The sequence below is a fragment of the Antechinus flavipes genome, chromosome 3 (assembly GCF_016432865.1).
Source record: "Antechinus flavipes isolate AdamAnt ecotype Samford, QLD, Australia chromosome 3, AdamAnt_v2, whole genome shotgun sequence".
Taxonomy (NCBI): Eukaryota; Metazoa; Chordata; class Mammalia; order Dasyuromorphia; family Dasyuridae; genus Antechinus; species Antechinus flavipes.
The window spans coordinates 252,646,155-252,666,904 of NC_067400.1; the positions used below are offsets into that span (position 1 = coordinate 252,646,155).

The following is a 20,750-nucleotide window of genomic DNA, read 5'->3' on the forward strand; positions in this document are numbered from 1 at the left end:
GGCGCTATGTACTGCTGAGAAAAAAGTATACTTCTTTCTATCCCCATTCAGTTTTCTCCAGAGATCTATCATACCTAGATTTTCTAAAATTCTATTAACTCCCCCACCCTTAACTTCTTTCTTATTTTGTGCTTAGATTTATCTAATTCTGAGAGAGGAAGATTGAAGTCTCACACTAACATAGCTTTGCTATTTCTTCCTATAACTCATTTAACTTCTCTATAAATTTAAATACTATGCCACTTAGTGTATGTATGTTTAGTATTGATATTACTTTTAGGAAATATATAGTTTCCTTTCTTATCTTATTTATTAGGTATATTTTTGCTTTTGCTTTGTCGGAGATAAGGCTTACTACCCCTGCCTTTTTTAACTTTAGCTGAAACATATCTTCTGCTCCAGCTTTTTTTAAATTAACTTTTTTTTTTAACTCTGTGTGTGTCTCTCTGTATCTTCAATTGTATTTCTTGCAAACAATATATTGTAGCATTCTGGTTTTTAATCCATTCTATTATCCACTTCTGCTTTATGAGAGAGTTCTTCTCATTCATATTCATAATCATGACTAAACTGTATTTTCTAACTGTATTTTCCTCCATTCTATTTTTCTTTCTGATTATACTTCTCTTTTCAACTTGTCCCTTCTCACCAGTGCTTTGCTTCTGACTTCAACTTCCCTTGTACTCCCTTCTATTGCTTTCCTTTCCTTTCCCCATTCTTCTCCTACTTTTGTTCTCCTTTCAGCTGTTGCTTATTATATTCACTCCCCTTTTCTTTCCCCTTTCCCTCCCACTTCCCTATAGAATAACATGAAATTCTATTCCTGAGTGTGTGTTATTATCTTTTTGAGCCAAATCTGATGTAAGATTCAAGCAATGCTCAATTCCCCCCTTTTCTCTATTGTCATAGGGTTTTTTATGCTTCCTCATGTGATGTAATTTACCCTATTCTGCTTCCCCCTTTCTTCTTCTCCCACTACAATCTTTTTTTTTTTCATCCTTTACTTTTTATATCATCAGATCAAAGTCACCTTAAACTCACTCTCTCTGTCTATGGATACTCTTTTTAACTGACTTAATAGAGATAAAATTCTCAAGAGTTACAAGTGTCATATTCCTATATAGGGATGTAAACAGTTTAACCTTATTTAATAACATTTTTTCTTTCCTGTTTACCTTTTTATGTTTCTCTTGAGTTTTATATTTGAAGAGCAAATTTTCTGTTCAGTTCTGATCTTCTCATCAGGAAAGTCCCCTATTTTGTTAACTATCCATCTTTTCTCCTGAAAGATTATACTCAGCTGGATTGCTGATTATTGGGTATAATTTAAGCTCCTTTGCCTTTTGGAATATCATATTCCACGCCTTCTGATTCTTTAATGTAGAAACTGCTAAGTCCTGAGTAATCCTGCTTGTATCTCCTTGATATTTGAATTGTTTATTTCTGGATGCTTGCAATATTTTCTCCTTGACCTGATAATTCTGGAATTAACCTCGAATATTCCATGGTGTTTTTATTTTGGGCTCACTTTCAGGAGGTAGTCAGTGGATTCTTTCAATGACTATTTTACCTTTTAGTTCTAAGGCTGTTTTCTTTAATAATTTCTTGAAAGATGATGTCAAACCACTCTCTCTTTCTCTGTCTTTCTGTTTGTCTCTCAATCATGTCTTTCATATTGTCTAATAATCCAATAATTCTTAAATTATCTCTCTTGGATTTATAGGATCTGTTTTTCCAATGTGATATTCTACATTGTCTTCTATTTTTTTTTCATTCTTTGGATTTTGTTTGGCTGATTCTTGATGTTTCATGAAGTTATTAGCTTCCACTCCCCCAATTCCAATTTTTAAGGAATTATTTTCTTCAGTGAGCTTTTATATCTCTTTCTATTTAGCTAATTTTACTTTTTAAGTAGTTGTTATCTTCAGTGATTTTTTTTCCCATTTGGCAAGTTGTATTTTTTTAAGAAATTGTTTTCTTTGGTCATTTTTTCTCTTTTCTTTTCCAAGGTGTTGATTCTCTCTTGCAAAACGATTATTTCTTTCCCCAATTTTTCTTTTATCTCTCTTATTTGCTTTCCAAAATCTTTTCTGAGCTCTTCCAAGAAGGCTTTTTGAACCTGAGACCAATTTATATTCCCCTTTGAGGTTTCACATGTGAGCATTTTTATATTGCTGTCCTCTTCTGAGTTTGTTTTTGGATCTTCCCTGTTACCATAATAACTTTCTATGGTCAGGTTTGGTTTTTGTTTTGTTGTTGTTGTTGTTGTTGTTGTTGTTGTTGTTGTTGTTGTTCATTTTTAGATGATTTTCTGGCTTTTAAAGTTAATCTCTTCTCCTAGGGTGCAGGAGGCATTGTTCTAAATTTCTTGTGCTGAGGGCCAGGGGCTTTCTGTGCTGGGGCTTCAGGTGCTGACAATTTGCCCCCTGCACTGGAACATCTCAATCTAATTGAGCCTATTGTGCCAGAATTCTGGGGCTGCCAATTTGCCTTCTGTGCTCAAGATGGAGGTCTCAGAGCTGGCCTGCTTTGCCACTGACCTGCTAAATCAGGACTAAGGGACCCCGGTTGCTAATCTGTTATGATTAAGAGCTTCCCTCTAACCTGCCTAGATACTGTGCTGTGTTGAGTTTCCCTTTTACCCAAATGAGACATCTTTTCTGAAGTTATTCTATGTTTTCTTAAGCCGGAAAATTGTTTCACTCCATTTTTAGTTGGTTCTATTACTCCAAAATCTGTTTATAAGCTTGATTTAATGTTGTTTAGAAAAAATACAAGGGGAAGATCAGGCAACTTCCTGGTTTTTCTTTACCATCTTGACACAACATACACAATGATAAGCGTCAATGGGGATATATGTTACCTGATTGTTAAACAATTCAAATTTAGATATATAATCAGCAGTTGGTATTTGGGGACCAGAGTTCAGGAGACTTGTCAGGACCAGTTATATAAATTTAGGAATCGTTTTCATAAAAATGATATATGTACCAGTGAAAAAGAGTAAACCTACCTATCTATCTAAACTTGGAGAGGAAATAAAGGAGAGAGGGAATAAAAGAGAGAATGACAGAGAAACAAAGAAATATACACAGAAAAAAGAAAGAGGCAGAAACAGAGAGAAATTTAAAAAACGGAAAGACAGAAAAAAAGAGAGAGATAGTTAGACAGAGAGAGCACAAGACAGAATCTTTGGGGACACATAAAAACTTTCAAATAGAGCAGCTTGAACTCTGAGTAGTTCCCTGAATTTTCAATATTTTGCATTTTAAATAGCAAGAGTAGTCTGAATCATGAACACAAAATGCACATTCTTACACAATGTAATTTCAATTTCCAAAATCTCTGTTTCAAACATTAACAAATGTCAGGGGGGGGGTTGTATGTTTGTTGAACATGTTAGTTTTGCAAAATTATTTTTATTGCTTCATTTTCCTTTCTATGCTGTGAATTATTGTTGAGGTAAATCAGGTGGCATAGGGTGGATGAAATGACCCTGTGAGACGCAATTGTTAAATTTTCAGTGTGAACATTCATACTTCAGAAATTGACAAATGATACAAATTAGAGCTTTTCTTTGTACTGGTTTTGCTTTTATTTTTACATTTCAGAATGTAATCAGAGAGATACCTCTCACAATTTAATCACGTACAACAAAATCATGAATAGGTTGAAAATATAGTATATTCCTTGGTAGTGCAGTGTTTGTTGTTTATGGTCTTGACTATTGCATTCCCACCCTATACACACATAATGTTTTATATTTGGGGATTTTTATTTAATTAGATGTTTCCATTATTTAGACAATTCCACAGAAAGATGTATTCCCATATAACAGAAGGGAAAGGAAGGACCAAATAATCAATGTTTTTTCCTATAAAAAAAATTTTTTTGTAGTAAATGGTTGTTAATGTTTTTCAACAATTATTTCAATATGCAATATTGATAATAGAAAATAAACCAATTCATTATTCATACACTCCTGTTTTATGCTATGGGAAAGAGCAATCTTTAGTTGTTTATCTCTGTGGACCACTTTTCTACTTTAAGGATATCAAATAGATGTAAGATTTATTGAAAACACAAAGTGAGTAAGTATAATGACAACTAGATTATAACTAATCACAACTACTATCAAAAGTTTACTTGTCTTTTGTTCCTGTTATTGATTTCAAACATACTTAATAATAAGTATACTTTCTTCTCTTGCTTTAAAACAATGAAGACAAACAACTGTTCATATTTTAGTGTGATGATTTGAATGTTGAGCTAGCCTTAGCAAACTGATATCTTTACATTGCATGGCAAATTGAAATTTTGTGGCAGAAATCTGAATTATGTTTTTTCTATGAAATCATTGTTGTTGTTTTTACTTTGTTTTACATAATTAAACAAAACAACACTGATTCATTTTTTTATATCTTAAACTAAGCTAATTTCTCACTTTTAGCTCTGGAAGAGAATATCCACAATAAGGACCCCAGGAAAATGATGATTTTTGAAATTTTATATACCTTGGACAAATTCTTTATATATTTCATTCTTTCATGATGTTATTAAACACTTGGATATTACTTTGATTTTGTTAAATGTTTGAGTATTACTTTAATTTTAAGTGGATGGAAATTGAAATTAGTATGAAGCAGTCTTTTTCTTGAGAATTTTTTTTTACTAAACATTATTGCATAGTTAGTGGAGATAAACTCAACTCATCAGCTTTCACTCTTTTGCCAGCCTGCATATCTTTGGTCAGTTGTAGTTCATTTTGCTCTGAATAGAGAGGAGACAACTATCAATTACAAAATGGCTATAAGAAATAATAGTGCAGTGATTTTTAGGGCTTCCTGTTTCAGCAGCAAGCATTGTAGACATAAATGGTCCCCCAGACAAGTGGTGAATCATGGATTGGCATCTAATGTATCTTTAAAATTTTTTGTTTTGTTTTGTTTTGTTTTGTGATGAAGGAAAAGATGATATATGATTTACTTAATACAGTCTTGCTTTCCATGATTGTAACAAAATTCAGATCAGCAAAATTGATTATCAGCTACAAAGTACTTCAACATTTAACATTAATACGCATTATCTTTGGTTTTTGTTTTTCTTTGTAACTTCTAGCCAAATTTTGTGTGTGTGTTTATTTCTACAGAAGTCTTCATCTAAATTTTCTGAGGAAAAGATCCTTTGCTATTAACATCCCAATAATAAAATGCTAATCAGCATTCAAAATAAAATAATTAAGAAAAATCAATAAATTAATTCATTGATTTTATAATCTTCTAGGGAATAATTTGAAAGCTCTTAGTTTTTCCACTTCTTACCTGCATGATCTTGAAGAAGAAACAACCTTCCTGGGCTTCAGTGGTTTCATTTGTAAAATAGGGAGAATAAACTAATGTGTCTCAGAGATAACTTCTAGATCTATCTCTGATTATATGATCATGACCTTTTGCTGGTTTTTGTCAAACCCCTTGCAAAGGATGATTAAAGAGGAATAGTTTGTAACATGCCTGTTCATGCAAATGTTCTTTAGTAATATTTATTTATTTTATATTATATTTATTTACATATAATTATAAATGTATTTAGCAAATATACTTCTCTACCTTATAGTCAAATATGATTTTATTCAGTAACTATGAGGCAGTTTTGTTTTATTTTGGTCTATGTTAATATTAAAGATAGAAGATCAATAAAGATGATTGTGTGCTAAAAAGTATAGCTAAGCCCTTTGCCAGAAAGAGCTGGAAAACATAACAGACCAAATCTTGATTAGTAAATACAAGGAGTCATTATTTCAATCCAGAATGGCACAGAGAAACAGAGGTTTGCAGACATTGAGAATGAGGTCTAATCAGGGAGGGCTCCTAAGAGCATTACAATACAAATGATGATCACAGTTAGGGAAAGGAGTTCCAGACCCACGATGGGGGGGGGGGGACCAGACTTTGCATAGAAAGCAGTAATAAGTGCCAAAAAGCCATCTACCACCCAGTTACAAGAAATAGATTGGGGGTGGGGGAGGAGAATTGAGAAGACATGTACCTGAGGTGTGACAGTACAGGTTGAACACTGGAAAGATTCCTAAGTTGTTCAATGAATAGAGTGTTGGAGTTCCTGACATGGAGTCAAGTAGACCTGAGTTCAAATCTCACCTAGATACTTGCTAGATATATGATCTTAGACAAGTCACTTTAATTTTTCTTGGTCTCAGTTTCTATAGCTGTAAAATGGAGATGATAATAGAACCTATTTCAGAGGATTGTTGGAATAAAATGAATTGATACATATATTTAGAGCACTTTGAAAAACTTTGTCAATACAAATACTAGCGACTATTACTATTATTATTAAACCATAGACTGAGTATAGAGCAATTTTAGAATCAGCTATGAGTTGTGTGCATCTAAACCCAGAAACAGAGTGAGAGAGTTTCAGTTTCAGCTCACTCTGAAGCCTACAGCAGAATAACTAGGGCAGAAATTTCAAACCAAAGGGAAAACTGCAGTCTGTCTCTCTGAATCTGCAGAGCTTTCTAGCTTACTGATAGTCCAGCAGCAGCTGTTACTCAAATTCAAACCAGGAGCAAGCCACAGGTATGTTGTTGATATTCAACTGTAGGTCAGGAATTTGTAGAACTCAGACAGAAGGGCAACAATCAGACATCTTTGGGAGGACAAAAGTTTGCAGATCCTCAGCCTGAGAGATTTCTTAGATCCTTCAATAATAAAACACTCAATACTCCAAGAAAGGAATCAAAGAACTGATGAGGACCCAAGCTCAACACAGAAATTACCTCCAGAATAATAAGAAGCTTGGCCATAAAGTAAAAGTCAGGAAGGAGGCTAAAAAAAATGAATAGACAAAAAAATCCCACAATAAAAAGCTATTTTAAAGATAGGAAAGCTTGCGATACAAATCTAAAAGAATAAAATCCAACAGATCTACAAAAAAAGTTTCAAAAATGCAGCTTTGGCACAAGGTCAGTTCCTCAAAGAGGTGCACAAATATTTTAAAACCTAAAGCATTAGTTCTCACTCTTTCTGTCACTACTTTCTTCTTATTTGCATTAAGCAAGAACTGAAGAGAAGGAAAAGTCTAAGACCTTAGCATGGAGAGAAATTTATGAATAATGTCCCTCACTATGCCTGTGAATGGGATAAACTTTGTCATAAAAAGAAGTTAGAATCAGTTAGAGAAAGCAGAATCCAGAGAGAACTGGAAAGATGTCAGTGAACTCATGTAGAATGAAATGAGTAGAACCAATAGAACAATTTCTGCAACAGCAACAATTCTAAAGACAGACATTTTGGAAATTCTAATTCTAATCAATGCAATGACCAACTGCCATTCCATGTGGCACATACATTGAATGGCTAACTAAATGATTAATGAAGGAATTTATTTTTTCTTAACTATACATATTTGTAATGGGGGTTTTGTTTTTCTTTCTTTTGCATTTGGGAAGAAAAGAGAAGGAAAATGAAAGGAAGAAAAGTGTATTTGAGCAAAAGAAAATTTAATTTTAAAAAAGAAATTCATTTTGTTCTTTACCAATATAGAATCCCAATGCAGCATCCTATTCCTTTTACATTATCCAGTGACTTTTCACTTAAGAAACTCTAATTGATATCACATGTCACTGACATCTTCCACCTAGATTTTAGGTCATGGAGGACTCTTAAATTGTAAAATGACCTCACTAGGAGTGGCTCTTTTGAGATATTCAGAGCACTTTGCATACTGCTAGATTTAAAATCTGTTTCCTATGATTTCCCAAGTGCTACCCTGAAATGCAGAAACATTAAATTAGGGCCCACTTAAATGGTATTTTTCTCAAAGAAGATGCAAGCAAATATCCTACTTATATTTCAAGTTAAATTATTCTCTGCTTTTACCATAAGGTCTAAGACCATCATTAAGAATTTATGATTTGCATACTGCCCCCTAGACCATGTGAGAAAATCCCACAGACTTAATGGAGCATTTGCCATAGTTAAGAGTAGTGTGTGGTTCTAATTGAGTCATCATACTGAGACAAAGAGAGCCTTTCTATGGCTCAGAGGTAATGCTCTATAATAATGTAGGCTGGGGAGAAGCAACCATCTTTCTTTAATATGCTTCTCTAATCCAAGACTATAAGTGGAATAGGGCTGGGCTTCTTTTAGGTGGCAACCCTCCAGATTGTACCACTTTTTTGCATCTTCAGTAACTGATATTTTTCTCTTATGGCCCAATCAAAACTCATTACGCTCAAGAACATTAGAACCTAGTTCTTACTTAAGGTAAGGAGAGAATCATTATGGAGAGGGGTAATGAGGTACACTCTCTAGGATCAGAGTATTTGCATCTAAATCTTAGTTCTTTCACAAACTACCTGTGTACATGTAACATTTATGAGCCACAGTTTCTTCAATTATAAAATGAGATAGTTGGATTAGATTATGTGTGACTATAAGGGAGTAATCTCTAATCAAAGATTAACCAAGGCCCTAATCTCCTAGGTCATAAATTATCTTCCAATGAAGTTTCCTGAAATTTCATCCTCCATAATGATATCAATACATTACTTCTTATGGTTAAATACATGGCATTTTCTTTTCCTACCCATTCTTTCCACATAGTCTGAAGGAAATTATCTTGCAATTGTGAGTGATTCAAAAATACTATCAGTTGTTTCCTTCTCATTTTTTTCCTTTTTGATCTGATTTTTCTTGTGCAGCATAATTATAGAAATATGTATAGAAGAATTGCACATGTTTAACATATATTGGATTACTTACTATCCAAGGAGAGATGGAGGGAAGGGAGAAAGAAAAAAATTTGGAACACAAGATTTTGCAAGAGTGAATATTGAAAACTATCTTTGCATATGCTTTGAAAATAAAAAGCTTTTAAATAATAATTTTAAAAGCACTATTAATTGGTCATAATATACCTAAACTGAAGAGGAATAAAATTAAGCCTGGATGAGATCAGATTATAGAAAAATTAGAATTGTATTTAAAAATGAAAAAATGAATGCACTGTCTTGGAAGTTCTTCAGGCTCCAGAGGAGACTCCTTGTGGTAAGTCATTGCTGTGCTACTTCATTACCTCAAGGATTCATTATTTCATCAACATCAGTATGCTTTTTACTGATGTAGTTCACAGAATTCTCCTTTCCCCTTTGTAACTGGTTTCCATGAGATTCAATAATTAAAAATTCTTCATTGTGGATTTGGGGGGAAGTTGTGTTGATAAATCCTCTTGGTTAATTAGGTTAGCCCTTGGACAACAGTCATACAGTCCTTCAGACTGAAATTATATCCAAAATGTCCTTTCCATTAGATAGGAACTACAGCGCTATATTCCACTAGAATAGCTTTGAAAAACAAAGAGCCACATGTGGGTCCTGACGGAGGCAGAGTAGAACTTTAATGGGGAAGTTTTGGGAACAGAATAGATAGTGAATATTTTGTAGGTTAATAGAAGTTTTTCAGTTCTGTTTCCCAACTGTCTACAAGTCTACTGAAATATATAGTTTGATCTCTTTAATTAAGCTAGTTCCTTTGTTTTTTTGGCAACATGAAATATCATATTAAAAAAGTTATAAACATAGTGCACTGAGAAAATAGATTATCAATGGAAGAAAAGAACTAAAAATTAGCATTATAATTTGAATATTGTTTTCCTCAATAAAATTATTTTCCTAACTCATTCTAACTTTTTCATAAACATTAATGTCACATAAATATTTATAACTCCCATGCCCTTTTCTATTTAAGTGATATTTTCACAATAAACACTGTATTTTAACAATAAAGCAGTGTGGTGTCTCCGTGGGTCCCTGTGCTGCTGAGGCTGGACACCCAACAGTATCAGATTTTTCCTGAACTGTAATTACTGCCTCCACCCAAGTTTCAAAGAATTTGTAGAAATGCCAGGCCAGTTGGCCTCAGACTGTACTTAAGGACATCTGGGCTTTTCCACTAGACATCATTCTTGAGGTTCTGACTGTTTCACCATATTTATAAGCTCTGAATAGAAATTCAGCCTCTGTCCCTGTGCAAATTTAGTTTTTTCAGACAGATCAGTGTATCAGTAGTTCAATGAAAACTCTTGGATTATAACTTGACTTGACAGAATTATAAACTAGGAGGCCTCATTGGATGATAATTTTAAGAAAAATAGATATCAGTGATATTTATCTGTATTTACAACACCTCTGACAGTTGTGGTTGTTGCTGTTGTTGTTTTTAACCTAGGAAACAGAGTATCTTAGTTTGTAAAGGGTTATGATGCCAAACATTCGGTGTCTCTCTCACTGGTTCCTTTCCAATTTTATACTGTTGTGCCACAGTTTCCTTTTATTGTCCTGCCTCAGTTTCCCTAATTTTCCTGCCTCAGTTTCTCTAATTGTTCACCTCAGTTTCCCTAAATTGTTCTGCTTCAATCCCCCTAGTTGCAACCCCCCTTTCCTTATCATTAGGACCAAGATTCCAAAAGTCTGACATTCCAAATAAAACTTCAGATGTCCAATCTCAGATACTTAATTGATATATCCTCTATCTCTGAGTTCAGACTTCCCGGCACCTAACTCCTCCTCCTAAGTTATGAAGAATTTATGGTCCTAGCATCCAACCTGTCAGAACTGGATTGATGGTTCCTTTTTGGAGATTCCTGCTCACTAGAGTTTGGATTCCACTCCCCCTACCTTTGTCTACCCGAGCTTAGAGCCACATGTGTGGCTCTAAATATATTTTTTATATTTCATAGGAACCTCACATTGGCTGCTGGATACTTTGAGACTCCAGCCCTGGGGGCAACAGGGATCCTGTTTTTCCACTAGCACAATCTCTCCCTCTTAAATAAAATATTAAAAACTCTCTAAGCTCTATCTTGCCTCAGTTTCTCTGGCGTTAGAATACTAATTGTTTAAGAGGAAAAACATCAAACTGGAATTCATATGACTTCTGGTTGTTAAGAATGTCTTTTTCTTTTTAATGAAGCTTTTTTATTCTGTTATCTCCTAATTCAGTAAAATAATTCCCTTAGAAGGTGAGCTCCCTGAGGGCAGGATCTGTTTTTGCTTGGTATCTCCAAGATTTAGTATTGTGCCTCACACCCAGTGAGTACTTAAATGCTTGTTGACTGGCTGATTGGTCTTTTGTAGATTCCCCAGTCTGAGGGAGGTAGGTCACAAATGGATTTAGCATTTTGTGGTTTCTCTAGTAGTATTAGTGACTAAAACCAATATTGTGGGAGAACTCATCTAAAATTCTGAGTCTTACTTTTCTTAGCAATAAAATAAAGCTAGAAATTTCTATCTTCCTTAACTTGGAAGTTAAGCCCTGGAGGGCTATTGGAAAGGCAAAAAATGTGGTGATATTCTTAAACATAAAAGTTCTAAAACTAGTTTAGAGGGTAAAATATTATCAATTATGTTTCCTACACAGTAAGTAGAGCTGGGGAAAGAGGGAGGAATGTTGGTTAACTATTATTCAGCACAGGAAGTACTTGCATCACCTAGGATGGTGCCTGAAACAAAGTTGGCATGTAAGAGCTAGATAATTTAAGAGTTGGTTATCTGGATCTGGAGTCAGATAATTTATCTCCAAATCTTCTTATGTCACTATGTAAAAGACCTTGGTTAAGTCAATCTTTGGGCTGCATTTTTCATATCTGTAAAATGAGGTGATGGGAGTTACTCGCTTCAAATCTCTTCTAGCACTAAATCTATATGATAATAGTAAATGTCCCTGAATTAAATGAATGACCAAATAGGGTTATTCTTATGTTTTTTGTTTTTTTTTTTACTATCTGCTAGAGGACACATTATTGTACAAATAAATATATATATATAATAATTTAAGGGGAGAATACTAATAGCTGAAAGTATAAGGGAAGACCACAGAAATTTTGGGATTTTGATAGTTTTAAGTAAAGAAAAGAATTTTAGAGACAGAGTCAGCTAAAAACTGAAAATGCAAGGGAAAAGGTTGACTTAAGCCAATGCAAAGAGATGGGAAGTAGAATATTGACTATGGAGAATAGCAAGTAATTCATTTTGGCTCAATAGAGAAATAATGTTTGATGGTCTGGAGTAGGTTGGAATCATTTTGTAAAGGGCCTTAAATTTCAAACTGAAACATTGTATTCAGTAAAGCTACTGAATTTTGGCAGTTGTGTAAAGGATGGTTCAGAGAGGGAAGGGACTGATATTTGTAGATCAATTAGAATACATATTGGATCTATTAATATGGATATATAGTTGGTTGTCATGTGATTGGTGAAAGTATTTTAAATACCAGAATGGTTACTTTAAAATACTTAAAACAGTCTTCATATTAATAATAATTCTAATTAGACGTCATATATCATTTGGAATTTTTATGTTGTTGCTATCTGAAACATTTAAGAAGCACCATTAGTTATACAACAGTGTTCTGGGGTCTCCAAGCTGGAAATCAGAAGAGTTGAGTTCTGGTCCCAGAACTATCATCAACTGTATCACTTTAGATAAATCACTGAAATTTCTAGTCCTGTTTTCTTATCTGTTAAAATTACAAAGATTGGGCTAATTGAATTAGAACATTCTTGCCATTGTCATCTATCTATACTCTAGACATAGCAGCAGAAAAAATTTACATAGTACATTCACTTTGCTTGGGTTCATGGAGAACTTTCCAGGTTTTTCTGAGAGCATTCTGCTCATCATTTTCCACAGAATAGTGATATTAGAAAGAAATAATTGATGGTGAGAGCTGACAGTGGAAAACTATGTGGCAGAGTAAATAGAACATCCTGGAGTCAGGAAAAACTGAGTTGACATTCAGCTTCAAAGACTCAATAACTGGGTGATGCTGGACAAGTTAAACCTTATTTGCCTCAGTTTCTTCATTGTTGAATGAACTGGAGAAGGAAATAGCAACCACTCTAGTATCTTTGCCAAGAAAATCCTAAATGGGATCGAGAAGAGTCAGAAATAACCTAAACAACTAAACAATAAGTGGAGAGAGAGTTAGTTTTATATCAAGAACATAGCACAAAAAGGGCTTGGAAGATGAGAAAGCCCTCATTGTTGACTGGCTGATTGGTCTTTTGTAGATTCCCCAAAGTCTGAGGGAGGCAAGTCACAAATGGATTTAGCATCTTGTGGTTTCTCTAATAGTATTAGTGACTAAAACCAATAATGTGGGAGAACTCATCTAAAATTCTGGGAATTAGAGGAAATTAGAAATTGCTGATAAGGCAAATGCAAGAGGAATAAAAGATAAATTTCATCTATTTTAGAATTCCACCTGGGGTCATTTTAATCCATATCTTTTTAATGTGTTCCTGTCCATTCAGCCCCCATTAGAGATGTTACTTTTGTTAAATTTACTGATTTTTTTTTGTCAAATTCACTGATTTTTACTTGAAATTGCCATTTATATTTGGCAATCATTTTCTATATAATACTCTTATTATGGCAGAATCACAGAATTTTAATGGAAAGGGCTCTCTGAGGCTATCTTGTCTAACTATTACTTGAATAATAATCTTCTTTACAATCTATAATGCCTCCATAAAAGGGATATCCTTATAGAAACCTCCTACTATAGTGACATCTCCTGAGATAGTCCAATCTAATTATTGATAACAAATCATCAGGAAATTGATCCTAAATTTTCTCAAATTTACCTCTTTTAAATTTTCATTTATTACTCCTCTAGAGCAATCTCTCTGGCTCTAGACAGAATATAAGACAGATCGCCAAATAATTAAAAACATAAATGATGTTTTTAAAGGCAGCTCCAGCTACTGTACAGGACTTGGAGTCAGGAACTATGGAGTTCATATTCTTCCTCAATCAAACACTTTCATTTCCTTAACTTGATCTTCATATGGCATGAACTCAAGACTTCAATTTCCTGGTTGCCTTCACGTAGACAACCTCTAGTTTAATGATATAATTCTTAAAACATGGCACCCAGAATTTAACTCAATATGTCAGATGTAAGCAGATATAAAAACTATCATTTTTCAAGTCCTGAATACCATGAAATCTAAGATAAAACTAGCTTTTTGGCTTCCATATCATCATCTCTAAAAATTGATATTTACTTACGAAGTCCCTGAGCAAAATAATTATGAAACCTTCACTGATTTGACCCTAAGGACTCTGACGAATCTTGTGTCCTTCCCACACAATATCTCACAAGTAGTGGTTTCCCTTTACTTGAAGCTTCCTCAATGACTGATTTTCTAAATAGTAAAGACAAACAAACAGAAAGAACTCTAATTTTTCTAACTCCTCTGTCTTAAAAATTGAATTATCTCTGAGTATACAGAGTCACTTACAGAAGTAATAAATAAAAATAGCAAAGAGGTACTTTTGGGAAAATTTAGGATCAAGTTCCTGATAATTTGATATAAAAAATCAGATTGAATTGCCTCAGGAGATGTCACCATAGTAGGAGGTTTCTAGAAGGATGTCCTTTTTTATGGAGCTATAATAGATTATAAGGAAGATAATTAATCAAGTAGCTTATGTGAACAGTCATAAATCTTTTGTAACAAAGGGAAATTTTCATATCTCACTAAAACTATTACCTAAAAGGAAATCAGTCTCTAATTCAGCGAAACTGCCTTTTCTCTGTTCCCCATATACAAACCTTCATATCCTAATTCTGTGTTTTAGCACAGTCCATCTCACATGACAGAAATGCACTCTTTTCTCTTCTACCCTTCAGAATCTCTCTCTTCCTTTAAGATGTACCACAAGTAACATTTTCTATATGAAATTTTCCTCATCTACCAGAGTGGCTCTTTTCCAAAATACCTTTATATATGTTAATATTATATTCACTCTTTGTTAATACTTTTTGTGGTTATGTCTACCTTTAGAATGAAAACTCTACTTGGGAGTAGGACTTATTACAAATGTTATACTTGTATCTCTAGTATCTAATACAGAGTTTAACACATAGTAACTTCTTACAAAATGCTTGTAAATTAATTGATGGTTAAAGAAAGTTTTTATTTTTATGAAGCTAATAGCCTCAAATGGGAAGTGGACTACAACTGCTTTACCACGAGTGAATCAAACAATGAACACTTACTATGTGTTAGACACAAAAAGACCAAAAAATTGGAACAGCCCTTTCTCTTAAGGAACTTAATTGGGAAAATAACATGCACACACACACACACACACACACACACACAGAGTAAATCAAATTATGTAATACAAGTCCAGGGAACTGGAACTACTCACAGCTGAAGGAGTCAAGAAAAGCTTCATGGAAGAAATTATGCTATTTGAAGGAAGACTTGGATTCTTTGAAACCAAGATTTGAAGAAAAGTACATTCCAAGTTTGCAAAGACATGGAGATAGTAGATACAATTTTGCATATAAGGAACAGCAGAAAGGTCAATCTGGTTGGACCCTAAAAACATATAGGACAATAATATATAACAGAATTGGAAAGGTCAACTATTCAATTCCACTGCTAAGACATATAGAAACATGAAGACAGAATTAATTTTTATTCCTGCTTAATCCTACAAGTATCTTTTTATTTCCTTCTTCATTTATGAACCCTCTAATTTTTCTATTCCCATAAAATATACCGATTCATCTATTTATTTAATCAACAACACTTCATTTTTCTCCTCTACCTTCACTTCTCCAGTAGTTCTTTAAGTACTATTTAGGAACATTATTCCATTATGTTCATTTCTATCTCTTGATATTTGCTCTTTATCTTTTTTCACATATGGATTTTTTTAAGAACATACATAAATATGTCTCTTGTTGAATACCCATTTTTTTCACTGATGGTTAAATTCAGGCTTTCAGGATATATAATTTTGGATTTAACCTTGAGCTGCTTTGCTTTTTGAAATATGCTCTTCCATTACATTCTGAAGATCTTTGGCATTACTGAATAACTTGGTATTATTTTAATTTCCTTTTCTTTGTAACTGAAAGTCTCCTTGCCTCATGAAATTTGGTGTATATTATTGAAAATGTTCGATTTAATTTGCTGATGCCTTGTAGTTTTAAACATAGTTATTATTATTTTCCTGAAGATGATCTGTGGATTCTCTCAATTAATCTTTGTTGTCAACATTTATAAATTCTGGGAAATGTTCTTGCATTACTCCCTGAATTATAGTATTTAGACTTTTTTGATGTCACGTTCTTAAAGAAGAATTGTATTGTTAGTTGTCTTTGTGCATCCTATCTGTTATATAACACATTGATTCTTTTTAAATTGTGGCCTTTTGCTATCCTTTCCTTCATTGTTTTGTATTCCATTTCCCTCAATATCCTTTTATTTATTTTTAAAGTAAACTTTTATTAATACTTTTTATATCACTTTCATTTCTCAAGGTTTTCCTTCACTGAAAGTTATACATTAATACAAAGAATGAAGAAGGAATGAATGAAACAGTTTAATAAGATTGACCATCATAGCAAGAAACTCTGATGTCCTATGTAGAGTTTCATCTATACAACATACATCTTCAAAGAAGTTGGAGGAAATTTCTTCTAATATTTTTTTGTTTAAGGACAAGCTCCTCCATTTTACTTGTGTATCATTTAGTTTCAATTGATTTTTTTTTGTTCTGTTGATTTTATATTGTTATGGTCATTGGGTACAATGTTTTTACTTCTCCTATCATCACTATATCTGTTCATTAGAATCTTTGTAGATTAAGACCAATAAAAATTAAATGAGTATCATCCAACCAAAATTTTCAATTTTATGAATAAATAAACTGAGGTATTGGAGAAGAAAGTGGCAAACAACTTCATTATCTTTGCCAAGAAAACCCCAAATGGGATCATAGAGTGTTGGATGTAATTGATATGACTCAAGAAGAAGAAAGATTATTTGAAGCCAGAAAAAAGATAGTTGCAGTATAAAATGAGCATTATCTTGTGCATGTAGTAAAATCTTAAAGAAAAAATAGTAACTTAAAATGTTTTATCACCATTTATTTTAAGAGAATAGCAACTAAAATAATAAAGGGACTAAAAAACATGTCGTTTGATGATTCGAGGGAATAAGCAGTCTCAAGATGATGAGTATGTTACCTATATTTAGACATTTAAAGATCTGTCATCTAAAAGAAGGATTAGACTTGTCTTGCTTGGCCTCTGGGGCAGAATGAGTAGCAATGAAGAAAAAAAAGAAACGTGTCTCAGAGAAAATTTCTGAACAATTAGAATTCTCTCAAAGTAAATTAGATTGTCTTAGGATGTACTAAATTCTCTCTTACACAGAGCATTCAAGCAAAGAGAGGATGATCATTTTTTGAACATGTTCATTATTGTTCATATACAAAATGGGCTTAGTATTTGGAAAGCCCTTCCATTTCTGAGATTTATTTATTCTCAGATGGGAAAAAAAACTTTTTGCCTGGGGAAGTGATATGACCCAAAGACAGACAGGTGAGAATAGCATGGCATATGAGGACAAGTGAGTTACTAAAAGATGGTGAGAGTGATGTCTTAATATACCAGGACTTAATAAACATATATAGTGCAGTTTATGTGTAATATTGTAAGTAATGGAATAGAACAGAAGTTTTTTTGAGAGCAGGAATGGTTTCATTTTGTGTTAACTCTCAGGTACTTAGTACAATAGCGTGTACATTATTTAATAAATGTTAGTTGGTTTGAATTGAAATGGGGAGCTATTGTGGATTCTTTAGCATAGGAGTGACAGATGAAAGTATGCTGTTTTTAGAAAGATTGTCTGACAGATGGTGCACTAGATAGACTTGGTTAATGTCCAGATTCTATGGCCTCCTGCATGTCCCACCCCCACCAAGTAGCTATCCTGTGTACTATTCCAGCAGAGGCTTTCTTTTAGCTAGATATGATTTGGAATGCATCTGATCAACTAATCCCTGTTAAGATATTAGCTGACAACAGCTTATGGTGTTATCACATTGAGAGCACTAGGGGAAAAAAGGAATCTGTAGTGGTAGAATTTCAGGCATCATTAGCAGATTGGTGGGAGAGGTATATTTGGAAAGTTGTCTTCCTGAAACCTTTAAGATTAAGCCATGTAAGCAACCACCTACTCAAAAGTCAATCTTATTTTGCTTATCAACAATGTATTGAAATAGTGGGTTTAACCCTATTGGTGAACCTGGGCTCAATATGGATCCACTGATGTCTAGTTTTTGATGACTAGTCTATCTAAGTGAAGAGGGGTTTGTCACTAAGTTAAAGTGAAAGGTGATTGCATTTTCAGTCACAACAATTCTTGTAAATAATTCATCTTTTTATATGAGAATTGCATTCTATACTAGTTGAAGAAATAATCATATTGATCAATTTACAGATTCTTGAAATTTTGAAGCATTTTTCGTATGTAATCAGAAATAGGAGAGCAAAGTTTGTATCTCTGTTTGATAGAAGCCATGCAGACTTACTTGCTTAGATTGATTCAGTTATAGAACTTGCAAGCTAGAAGGGACTTTAAGAGGTTCTGTAGTTCAATTGACTTAATTATAGCTAACATTTATATAGAGCTTTCAGGCAAATTGCCTTACACAAGTTTTCTCATTTGATTGTCTCTATAACCTTGTGAAGTAGGTGCCATTAACATCCCATTTTGCAAATAGGGAAACTGAAAAATAGCAGATTCTAACTTGAAGGAGAGAAATTAGTTTTTGAATGCTGTATGTGAGTTGTTTTGTTTCTTTTCTTTTTTTTTTTGGTTTTGTTTTTTAGGATTATAAAGGAATTGTATGTGTGTGTGTTTACTTTTCTAGACTCAGTGCTTCTTTTATGTATTATACTATTATATACACACACACACACACACACACACACATATGTAGCTCATTTGATGATTACAATACATTTTTAAAACATCATTTGATCCTCAAAGAAGTTCTGGGAAGTAGATGCTACAAGAATTATTATATTTTCTCTTTTTGTGATGGCAAAAAATTGGAAATTGAGGGGATGTCATTAACTCGAGAATGATTGAATAAGTTGTGGTATATGAATGTAATGGAACACTATTGTTCTGTAAGAAATGATGAACAGGCAACTTTCAGAAAAACCTGAAAAGATTTGCCTGGACTAATGCTCAGTGAAAGGAACAGAAGCAGAACACTGTACATAATAACAGCAACATGATAAACTTTGATAGACTTAGCACTCAGCAATATAATGATCCAAGACAATTTTAATAGATTTTGTGATGTAAAATACCATCCACATCCAGAGAAAGAACTATAAAGACTGAATGTAGATCAAAGGATACTATTTTCAAATTAGGGGTTTTTTTCTTTTTCATGCTTTTTTCCCTTTTGTTCTAATTTTTATTTCAAACATGCCTAATATATAAATATGTTTATAATGATTGTACATGTATAACTTATATCAGATTTCTTCCTGTCTTGGGAGGAAAGTGAAAAGAGAGAAGAAAAAACTGAATTTAAAATATTATAAAAACAAATGTTGAAAATTATCTTTGTATGTAATTATAAAAAATAAAGCACTATTAAGTGGGGGGGGGGGAATGTTAGACAAAAAAAAACTTGCCCTAAAAAAAAGAATCATTATGCTTACTTTATAAAAGCCAATTTCAATGGACAGTAGCAAGAACATATTCATAATGGCTTTATAGTTATTTCACTTCAGTCTATTAAATACATCTCTTTATTTATTTTGATGACTTTTAATTTTTATATAATCTAACAGGCCAGTTTCTCTCTTTTTATCTAGAAAAAGTAAAGAAAAATAAAGCTGAACACAAAACAATGCCAGTATATCAATAATTTGCATTTTCAAATATATTGAGAGAATTTTTTTCCTATACAGTCCATTCTCTAAATTAGAAATGATTTCCCCTGCTTCCTCAAAGCTGCAAGTGAAAGTTAAAGAAATCAGAAAGGTTGATAGTTGAAACTAAGAAGACCTTATAAATAGATACAGAGGAATTCCACTGGGGCTACTGATAGATATTGGCCCACTAGCATGTTTTCCTTTCTTTCAAATGTTTACCTTGCCTTGTTTTGTTCCCTTACTTGCTCCTTTTGTCCCAGGGCCAAATAGATGAATCTGCCAAACATCCTTAAGTTTCTAGAGTTATTAGAATAAAGTACCTCAGGCCTATCTTACTTGTTAATTATCATAATTATTAAATGTTTGTAGAATTGAATAATTAAAAGTAATGATCATGTGAAATGTTATATGTCATCAAATAAAGTTATATAATAACAGAATAAATTAATTATTGGCTATGCCTCCTAAATATGATATACTTTGCCTTGGATTTCATGGGTAACAATCTAGAAAGATGATCTGTAGCCAGCATTGAAACCTATCTAAACATGAAGCTTCAGTTGCTTGAATGTAAAGTTGCATTGTTATTTCTGCTTCTGTGCTAGAAAACAAAAATTAGTGATAATTAATCCCTAGCAAATGTGGTGATTACATATTTATTAATATAATTCCACTGTTCTCTTTTTTCTTGTAGGAAAAAGTTTCACATTGACCATCACTGTCTTCACAAATCCACCACAAGTAGCTACCTACCACAGAGCCATCAAAATTACTGTAGATGGACCTCGGGAGCCTAGAAGTAAGTTACCTATTCCCTAAGTATTTCACCCATTGAAGAATTTGGTCCTTATTTGTGGCTTTAGCAAGTATTGTATCACTTTAAAGGAAACTGAATCTTCACCGACATCCAAAGGGGCATAGAGTAAATCAGTCACCTGGACTTAAAGCAAGTCCATTCTAAAT

The 20,750-nt window shown here is 33.2% G+C and overlaps 1 protein-coding gene across 2 annotated transcripts in view; it reads left to right on the top strand.

The window, feature by feature from the left end:
• The window catches only part of RUNX1 (RUNX family transcription factor 1), a 318,640-nt gene that overhangs the window by 198,410 nt on the left and 99,480 nt on the right, over positions 1-20,750 (top strand). For both annotated transcript variants that reach the window (XM_051984902.1, XM_051984903.1), the window contains one exon: positions 20,482-20,586. In XM_051984902.1, coding sequence (XP_051840862.1) covers positions 20,482-20,586 — 105 coding nt within the window. The remainder of the gene's footprint in view (positions 1-20,481; positions 20,587-20,750) is intronic.